The sequence below is a fragment of the Anabrus simplex genome, chromosome 1, assembly GCF_040414725.1.
Source record: "Anabrus simplex isolate iqAnaSimp1 chromosome 1, ASM4041472v1, whole genome shotgun sequence".
NCBI classification, from domain to species: Eukaryota; Metazoa; Arthropoda; class Insecta; order Orthoptera; family Tettigoniidae; genus Anabrus; species Anabrus simplex.
The window spans coordinates 890,904,808-890,915,698 of NC_090265.1; the positions used below are offsets into that span (position 1 = coordinate 890,904,808).

Sequence of the window (10,891 nt, forward strand, 5' to 3'; positions counted from 1 at the left end):
CACCGACAGAAACAGCTGAGAAGAGGTCCCGTGTCAGTTAATGGGCTAAAGAACATGATGATAACATTTGAGGAAACGGTGAATTACTATCGACCACAGGTGCATAAAGTGCCTGTTTCTAAAAGTGTTTACACCATGCTCCAATTTTAAGACATTGTTTCTTAAAAACCTTTTGCCTGATCGACTCCAGATTTTTAACACAATATACATTGAAATATTCTATACATTTTTTTATAAATTTCAGAATTTTATGTTTCCAAGAAAGAAAGCTGTTATCAGTTTTGCAAGATAACTTTTTCCCAGTTCGGGGTTATTAAAAAATTACTTTATAGGTCTTATTGTAATCTTTATATATCCAGCTGTTATGCTATATGACTATGAAATTTGTAAATGAATTCACTTTATATCAGTTTGTATTTGTATTGGGTAGAATGATATGAATCAGTAGCTGTCTGGTGCAAGCAAAGTCATGCAACGTTGCTGCAATATCACGGGACATCACACCATGTCATGTCTCACTCGGAGTTGAGTCTACTGTGTATGATTGCATGTTAGTAATATTTGTTTTGCTGTTTGCTTAGAACTTTCGTGGGTATTTAATAATTGCTTGTGATTAGCTCCATTAATTCAAACACTATTAACCCTTAGCCCTCATTTTGTTCTGAACACTCCTGCCTCTCCAGCTCCATTTAACAATCTGCTTGCAGGGGGGTAAAAGACAGCACAAATATATGGACAGGTTATTTATAAAAATCAAATAAAGCAAACACAAAATAAATATAATACAAGTATAATACAGTATTCAGCAGCAGTTTTCAGCATTTTTAAGCCTGAAATTATCTCAGACAGTCACTTTTTATCTGTAATTGTGCATTGTGTGGAACTTCTCAAAGCACTCTCCAGGATGTAACCCAGGCTTTTTTGTATAAGTATTGCAGAAAAACACAGTCTCACGTCGTCCCCCCTTCACTTTACGGTCACTGCAAACTGCACAGTCTTTAGTTCTCCTCTGTGGATGAGAATAAATGAAGTGGGGACGACCATTTAGACATTCTTCTTGATCTGAAGTGGATGGCCGACCGCGCTTGCGCGAGTCCTTGTTCCGTACATCTCCAACCAACTGCTTTATTAGTTCCCTTCTGTATTGTCTGTGTTTCACTTGACTGTTTTGGCTCCTGTACAGAAGAAAACAGTTAATTACTGCTACCTCTAACAACCAAAAGAAAATTTTACGCCACCATTTCACTGAACTTCTACTAAAGCCATAAGCGGATGAAAAGTGATCTGCCAGATCTTCCCCACCCATGTACTTATTGTATTCACATACAACTTTTGGTTTCTGGAGAACTTCATTTTGTTTTCCCTTCAACTTTCTTACTACCGCCTGGCTTGAATTATTGTGGTAGGTGCTCAACATTGACACAACACGCTTGTCTTTCCATAGCAAGAGAAGAACCTTGTCATCTTTCCGATATGAATGCACTTCATGTTTTCTCATGGTTTTCATGGTTTTCTTAGCAGAAGTTGGTAACCCCTTCCTGTTCAACATTACCGTTCCAGTAAGATGGTATCCAAGTTTTAGCAGCTCCACCGCTAAGTCATATCCTGTGTAAAACCTGTCTGTAAATACATGGAAACCTGTCGCACCATTTGTGCTGATCAAAAGTTTATCACACAGATGTAAGACAATCCGAGATGTAAATGACAGATGAGGTCGAGGAAGAGAACTTGTTGTAGTGGCCCCATAGTATGGCTCAAGTGCTACAACATACCCTGTTTCAGAATCAGCTAAAACAAATATTCTAAGGCCCCATTTTGTTGGCTTTTGTGGATTGTAGCACTTGAATATAATTCTTCCTTTGAAACCCACTATACTTTCGTCTATACTGATGTTACGACCTGGTACATAGAACTCCCTAAATTTACAATCCAAATATTCCACCACGTTTCGGATTTTTGCTCCTCTACTAACTCCCTGCAGTTGCCCTACAGGTTGACAAACATGTAACATCCAGAATATTTGCATAAACCTCTTCTGGGGGAACACATCTTTATAAAACGGACACTTGTCTAACCAATCTTCGGAAAAATAGTCTTGTAATTCAGGCTTACTGTTCATTGCCATATTCAGGATTACACCTAAAAATGCCTTGAATTCAGGAAGAGTAACATCTACCCACGACCTCCAGACAGACTCACGTCTGAGAGGCGTAACCTTTTGAATGTTGACACTGGCGTACCGGTTAGTCTCGTGTACAATTTCCGACAATAATGAAAAATGTTTCCCATCAGCTTTTTTCATGACCTCCAGTGACAGCTTTTTTAACATTTAACTTTTTTGAAAGTTTTTATTTGTGTATAATTATTTGCAATATACCACATACGTTGGTTTGTGTCATCTCACAGTTCATCACCAGAAATATCAGTTTCTAGTTCATGCCAACTGCTTTCAGAATTGGAACTTCCGAGACTGACTACAACTGGCTGGACTTGAATATTTTCAGGAAGGTGGTCTTTGTCCCAATTTTTTTTTTTTTTTTTTCAATTTCTATAGCAAGTTTTATACATTTTTCCCCCAGAGCTCAGGCTTTACGCAGAGTGCCAACTACAATGGATTTTCCATAGTTTCTATAGTTTTCCTACATGTACTACGGAATACAGAAACGGTACTTGTTATTACGGATTTCACAAAATTGAAATACTCTTTGTAAATTCTACATTTCTCCCGCAAACATGTGTTGGAGACTCGATGTTAGAAAACTGTTCATGACAAAATAGTAATTTGTCTACATCAGTTTTTAACAGCTAGCATAACATCTTTGATGAATGTAAATTTCCAGCTTATGTACCAGTTTCTATTCTGTTGCCTGTGATTTAGTAATGAGATGCCTGTACTGATTATTACTTCCATGGCATGTTCTTCCTGTAAATTTATGTTGTGTAGTTACAAGTGTTTATTTTGTTGAGGTTAAGAACACCATAAATTAAAATAACAAGAAGTTGCGTAAGCGTAAAAAATATCGAGCAGAATGATCGTGGACAAAAGCGATCTGCAGCAAATCAGTAGTACCAAAAGCAGTACACAGAAGAGTGCCTAGGACCGTAGAAAATTTCACTGAAACATGTTCTGTGGAACATGCCAGTGTAATTTTTCAGTTAAACATGGAGAACGTGATGACTGTCCATGCTATGGGAGATATAAAAAACAAAAAAAGGACATGAAGAGTATGAATGCTTCACAACACAGTGCAGGACGCTCTAGTCTCCTTTTAGGACAAAAAGTGGCAGTAATAGTGTTATACAGGCTAAATGTTATTTCACACTCTTTTTGTTGAAAACAAACTTCCCTTGTCTGCGGCAAACCATGGCACTACGGCCAACCCCCTTTGATGATTGGCATCGCTGATTACGAAATATAAGGTCTCTTGGCGTAGGACTCTTTTTCACGTGTGCTTTTTTTGGGGATGTGCACTCACCAACACACAGACAAGACTGAATTGAGTTGATAACTAGGTGAAAATTATGTGTTTATTTAGTCTGATGAACCACATCGGAATTCCATTAACTTGTAGGAGAAAAACCCAGGGTGAAAATGAAAGGGAAAAAAAAAGATGATAAGAAACCACTGTGGTAGGTAGCAGCAGAGAGGTCAGGTTCGCACGTAAATACAAGCAACTGTGACGTCGCATGGCTTTCACTGTACTCTCCCGCTATTGATCCATATCATTCTATCAAATACAATACAAACTGATACTGACGTGAAAAGGTTAATTCGTTTATGTACATCAGTCATAGAGCATTACTATTATATATATAAAGATTTGGGTTCTATCAGGTTATGGAGTTTTAAGAAGCGATTTCTTAAAGTTAGCACTTTGATGAAACTCATTTATAAATGGGGACTTTTTGCGTTCACCCACGATTTTAAAAATTGAAATTCCAAACCTACATGACCTAACGTGAAATGAAACGAGGCAAATTATTGATTTTCGATATAGGCTTATTAGTTATTTCATAAACAACTTCAGAACTCGGCTGCACGTAATATTTTGATTGACAGTAACTGTCGCACCAGAGAGAGTGCGGCGACCCATCACCATCGAAGTTGTTGACGAAGTTGCTGTAGCCAACCCTGCAGCACGTGCCTGAGATTCTGCGAGCAGCTGTGCCACGTGAATTCTCTCCCCTGATCAACAGTTGAGGACTTTCATACAACAGCATGTCACTCTGTTCCTGCAAGCAGCTGTTGGTCATGCCTTTATGCATGCAGAAAGTTGCTGAGTCGAGAAAACCATATTGAACCGTTGTTGTTACCGTAGAACCTAATAAGTATGTCAGAACAACCGTTGTCATGTGTTTGATCATTTCTTTTTTCTTGTGCCCATACCACATCCTGATCGCTTGCAGCATCATATTTTGTTGAAAGGGAGTGGCATATGCAGGTATTAGCAGACTCTTCATTGGCAACCTCTAAGAATTGGAACTAATAATTTGTTTTGCATAATTCAGGAGCACATTGCTTGATTAGCAAATCTACAACATTTGAAGATGTCTACTATCATTGCAGCCCATGCTATACCACTCTGAACTTGCATCCACCCAGTAAAAGCATATTTCATTAAACCTTCAACTTGGTGCTAAATTTCAATTGTGAAGTTGTTTTCACTAAATCTGAAATTTTCAGTAGGAGAGCTCTAACTAGAATAGAATGGATTGTGTAAAGAATGATATATTTCAAATGTGTATTGTATGAGTAGGATTTTGAGACGAGATTGATGTATGTAGCAGATTATCTGTGAATATATTGTTAATTTTAAAACTGAAATTGCACAAGTCTTGATGTACCTAATCATTTTAACACTTTGAGCCCTGGTGTATTTTGTTGAATGGGAGTGGCATATACAGATATTAGCAGACTCGTCATTCGCATCCTCTAAGAATAGGTAATAGACCCAGTATACATATATTTTTTAATTTTTTTAATTTTATTACCTTCCTGAAAATTATCAAGGCTGCCACAGGGACAAAGCATAACAAAGACACAAAATATGATTATACAATGACTACAGTTCTATGATACATATAAAATCTAGTTTACAAAAACATTCCTCACCCGCATTAGGCACTGACAAATTACATGCATGTTCTTTCTGAATTTTCTTTAATACATTTGAGAGGCTAAGAGCATATCTTTCTCCTTTTTTTTCAGGTCTAGCTTCAGAAGGTTCAAAAGATGGAAAAAAGAAAGCTCCTCCTCCTCCCCCACCACCTCCTTCAGTACCTCCTCCAGATGCTGGAACACGCATTCCTATGATAAACATGTATTCCCATCCTTATGGTACAGCAAATGCAGGTGGTAGTTATGGTCCTGTGTATGTACCAGGTACAGGTGCTAGACCTCAGAATAGCTCTTCATCTTCATACATATATTCCTGTCCTTTAAAGGGTGGTGCACCAGTTTATTCTGCATATCCAGTTACTGGCGGCTCCAAGGGTCTTGGGAATAGTCCGAAGCCATATCTCTTGCCTTCACCGTATCCTCAAGGACATCCTCAGCAAGTTGTTATGGTTGGACCTCCTCGGACTGGTACATATGGCTCGCAGCCAAGTTCATCTGCTGCTGCTGCTGCTGCTGCTCCTCAGCAGAATTCAGTGAATAATGCCTCATTCTACACAGTTGCTGCAGCAAAGTACTATCAGTCTGCCCCAAGATCATAAACTGTTAGGTTATTTTTAAAAAACCTCAATGCTATGTACATTGATCTCTTTCCTTTTCAGTCTTGTAAGTTTTGAAAGAACTGTACAGCGATTTCAGTCTCACATTTTACAAACAGAGAAGAAATGTATCACATAAAGTATTAGTCAAAATTTAGCTGGATGTATCTGGTTTAATGTTGTAGATAATACTTTTCTCTCTTCGTGTTGAATCTGTCGTACTTTCATTTTACATATTGTTTTCCCTCTGTAAATAGTGTATAAATGAAATAGTATTGAATGAGTGGTGTAAGCGAAAAGTGTTTTTAAGTTTGTATGTTATTAATTTCGTAGTAATTCCAGAATTTTGCTACGAATAAGAAGTTATATAGAAAATATGGCCAGTTTTGTCTGTGCATTTCTGCTCACTGTACAAAGACCCCTTTTCTCTGTCATTTTATTTTAATTGTATATTTTATACAAAGGCCATAAAGAGTTTATCCTTGTAAACATATGTACATCTTCTTTCTACTGTGTTAAGATCTGATCGGTTCTTAAGAATTCTGCATCCCCTATTGTACTTAATTCTTCTACAGTTTTGACTGTACAAATATTTTAAGCATTTTATGATTGTTGAAAACTGTTTGCTTTTGCATATGTGAATGTTGTTTTGAACATTATTTAAATTTAGGGAAGTTTTTTAAGATGGTGTTGATTCCATAGAATTTTATAAATTAGCATTATACAGTTTTATTGAAGATCTCTCTCTCTCTCTCTCTCTCTCTCTCAGTTGATGTAACAAAAAGGTCATTCTTCAGAATTTCAGTTATTTGTCTCTCCCTGTACCAGGAAAATGAATTCACCTATACTCAGATGGGAGAGGGAGGGGTTTTACCCAGTGATCATTTGTACATATGTAGTAGGAAAGCATGTTACTTTCTACTATATTTGGTTAATTTCATGTGATTTATTTATTTTGCAGCTATCATGGTAAAAGTGGTCAGTTCCTTCCTCTTTTTTTTTTAAGTTGCCTAAATGTTTTTTAACTAAGTGGTGGGCATGCAGCTCCATTCTTTCCAGAGTGCTGTCAATTGTCAAAAAGTGAACACTATCTAGTTTTGCAGAATGTCCTTGCACTAACTGTAATCCTTTAATTGCTGCTGTGGCAACTGTATTTTCATTTTGCAACTATGATGAATATCTTTTTATGAAGCCTTATTCGTATGTTAATGATCAGAATGCCTACAATTCTCATTTATGTATACAATGAAATTGAGAAGTTAATAAAATCAACTTTTATTTCCTGGCCTTAAACTTGGTGCTAAAGATAGAAATCTGTTTTTGACTTTCATTAGAACACATTTGTGTGAATTTCATGTTTTATTTGACTAAGTAGATGGTTTTCATCATTGAGTAAACTCTTTGTCATAAAGAATTGAAACTTGGATGATATGTACTAAAACATCATCACATGCATTAGTATGTTCAAATTATTTACAAGTGACAAAGCTATTTTAACTGTTCGTTTTTTAAAGTTTTTTGTTATCTCCATGATAAAGTGAAATGTAATTTCTCACAAAATAAATATGTTAAACAGAAACATTTTTATATTCCTTTCAATCCAGATAATACTGGTATTTAGGGACAGGACATCCTCATATGATCCAGAATACAGTCTGTTCTCTCTTATATTGTTAAATCTGTGTGTACAACTTGTTCTGGATTTGCAGCTCTTGATACATCTAACATTTAACCCCCTATATGGATAGGTCATTGTCACCATCACTAGCTTTCTCTTTCTTTCAAATCCCTGTCGGTGTGTTTTATGATTTTCAAGTTGGAAAGTTCCATCCCTGTGTTTCAAGTAAAACTGTAACAACTACAAGTTTGGTTACTTGCTTGTACCCACTGATAACAGTGAAAAGCTTTACCGTACTCGCCCAAACACATTAATAAATTGATTCAGACCCTCGAAATCTGAACTTGTAAAAGGAATTGGATATTGTTTTTCTTACAATTTTATGTGACCAAAGCAAACAGTTTTCACCGTTAAATAAGCCATTTGTTATAAAGTGTACATAGTCTGATGCCATGTCATGAATATTACTGTGCTGCTTAAGTGTGATGTATGTTATTTTTCAAGTGACAAAGACATTCTTTTCTTAACTATTTGCTGGCTTCTTTAATGTGTATATCATCCCAGTGATTAAAACAGCAGAATAATTTCTTATGGTAAAAATAAATAGTTATTTGAAATTGTTATTTTAGTATGTTTTCTTTTTATATTCTCATTCATTCTCGTTTCATATCATGACATAACCTGAGCCATCACTTTGGGAGCCAGCTGGACAAAACTGGAATGAATTCTGCAAACAAAATTTCACCTCTACATCCAAACTTTTCCTGTATTGTTTAAGTTCCTAGATAATACTGTTAACTAGTGTCTTGAATAGCTCCCCAGAAATTTAGCATTCCAATTGCCTTTGCCTGACCAACTTCAAAAATTGTATTTAATTTAATTTTAAAAGATCATTTGCCATGTGATACAGCATGGTGGTTATCATGAACTCAGTATTTACTTTGTAAAGAACTAGAAACATCTAGACATTTCTCCATTCCTTTCACCATTCTCAACCCCATGACATTATCCAAAAGGAATTCCTCTACTTCCGAGAAGGTACTAGTACCTCTTTTACATCAGGTTCACACAAAGTGATTTTAAAGGGTACGTACTCTTTGAACTAAATGCCTTTGTGTGCACTCCTAGTCATTGTCTGATTGTACAAGCTAGTGAGATATGCAATAAAAAGCTCTGATCTAAAAAAAGATAAAAGATCACTATTTAAATTTTGACTTTCCATCACAGTTTGTAATTAGCATTTTAAGTGCAGTGATATCTACCATTAGTTGAAGTTTTATGTCTTATGCTATAATGGCCACTGGATCTTAAAAGTGGTCCTATTTGCATAGCAGCATTTAATCTTCACATTGCAACATCAGTATTACCACTTTTAATTTTATTTATCATTGCTGTACAGTAAGGTCCCACAAACTCGACTCAGTGTGCGGTGAGAGGGTGAATAGTTTTAGCAGACTCGGGGAAGGATTATTCATATCACATAGTACTGAATTGCTGTGTAAACTAATCTATAATAAGATCTAATATCATTTATAACCTTAAAAATCATCTAAGATGTAATTATATCTATTAAGGTTGAAATAATTTACTTGCAGATGAACTGACTAGTTTTTTCAGAAGAAAAATCCTGTGATGCTGGATTGTATTTCGCATGCATTCCTTCTTTACACTGCTGTGTCACGTAAGTGACAGACAAGTAGAATAACCCTATCAGAGGCTCCTTGCTCATGGAAGTAATACAGCAGTCCTTAGTACTTCACTGCGAGTCATCTTTTTGCAGCACCTTCCACTTCCTCATCATCTTCTTCTTCTTCATTTTCCCCATCCTGCCCCATCCACTCTCCAGCATCACCATCAGTTGCATCTTTGCAGCCTGGAGTCCTCTTCTCTTGGAATTATCTGTCACTTCCTTTTCTCTAGGAACTTGTTTCCTGAATGAACTTCCTCTACACTTAAGCCTTATTTCAAGAATAAGCAATCAACCTGACCAGATCCAAGAATTCTATTGTCTTCATCCTGTCTATCATTTCATGACCTACTGTGGTCAAGATCAAGAAGTAAAAGAAGTTTACACCTATACACTTTCTTCCAAGTTGCAAAAATGCCTTAATCCATCCGTTGGTTAGGAGAAGTTCTACTTTTATTTCTGCAGCTTTTTATGTTTCTAAACACACACAGTTTTTTACTTACCTATTAGACCAAGTTACAGCTTATGTCCGCCTGTAATATTACTGCATCGTAGGATTGTAACTCTCTCCTTACTTCTTTTGTAGGTTAGAACAAACTAATCATCTGTGGATGCAAGGCTGCATTCGTACCAGACTCATCATAATTATACATTTGATTTTCCTTGTATTAATGAATGCTTTTCATGTCTGTTTCCTCCACAAATCCTCATAGTGTTTTCTCCCCATGTGTAACCAGCCAGTTAATGAATAACCAAATTGTAACAATGTATCCTCATGCCATACGAAATATATATATACCAGCCAGTGCTTGAGGTAAATCCAGGCTCTTGTAGTATTCAAAATTCTCCTGCAGAATGGGCCAACACTTACAGCCATTGCAGTTTTATTTTATTGAGCATATCATTTTTACAACATTTATAACATATGCTTCTATAAAACTTTCCTGTACTGAAACACTTTCCATTTACTGAAGTCAAACTTCAGTGCCATTCAGTTTTAAAATCCTATTTCATCGCCGAAGGAATGGATCACAAACTAGAAGGGAGGAGGTGGTGATAGATTAACAGAAGTTGTTCGTCTTTCAAGAATCTATGTTTGCGAACACTGGTATTGTTGTTAGCATATGAAACATGCAGTTCAAACTGTATTTGTAATAAGGAGCACAATTAGAATTATGACCGCAGCTGTAAGATGACATTATTGAGTAGAATAAGCCATAGCGATAGTAAATAGAGAGCAACACGTTTGCTCTGACAAAAATGTTCTTCAGTACTAGCGTAACATTCTAAACTGTTGGAAGATCCGGACACACTCAGACAATAACAGGTTACACGGATCCTTCTGTCCCAAGTGTTAGTCGTAATCAATCAGTCAATACTGATCTGCATTTAGGACAGTCACCCAGGTGGCAGATTCCCTATCTGTTGTTCCTAGCCTTTTCTTAAATGATTTCAAAGAAATTGGATATTTATTGTACATCTCCCTTGATAAGGTGTTCCAATCCCTAACTCCCCTTCCTATGAACGAATATTTGCCCCAATTTGTCCCCTTGAATTCCAACTTTTATCTTCATATTGTGATCTTTCCTACTTATAAAGACACCACTCAAATTTATTTGTCTACTACTGTCATTCCACGCCATCTCTCCACTGACGGCTCGGTTCATACTACTTAGACAAGCAGCTCATCTTCTTACTCCCAAGTCTTCCCAGCCCAAACTTTGTAACATTTTTGTAATGCTACTCTTTTGTCGGAAATCATCCAGAACAAATCGAGCTGCTTTTCTTGGATTTTTTCCAGTTCTTGAATCAAGTAATCCTGGTAAGGGTCCTATACTCTAGTTGGGGTCTTACCAGAGACTTTTATGCCC

The 10,891-nt window shown here is 36.5% G+C and overlaps 1 protein-coding gene across 3 annotated transcripts in view; it reads left to right on the top strand.

The window, feature by feature from the left end:
• Positions 1–7,956, top strand: part of LOC136857706 (inactive histone-lysine N-methyltransferase 2E) — a 335,033-nt gene extending 327,077 nt beyond the window's left edge. For all 3 annotated transcript variants that reach the window (XM_067136572.2, XM_067136570.2, XM_067136571.2), the window contains exon 20: positions 5,210–7,956. In XM_067136572.2, the coding sequence (XP_066992673.2) occupies positions 5,210–5,718 (509 nt within the window). In that variant the 3' untranslated portion in view covers positions 5,719–7,956. The remainder of the gene's footprint in view (positions 1–5,209) is intronic.
• Positions 7,957–10,891: the final 2,935 nt, after the last annotated feature.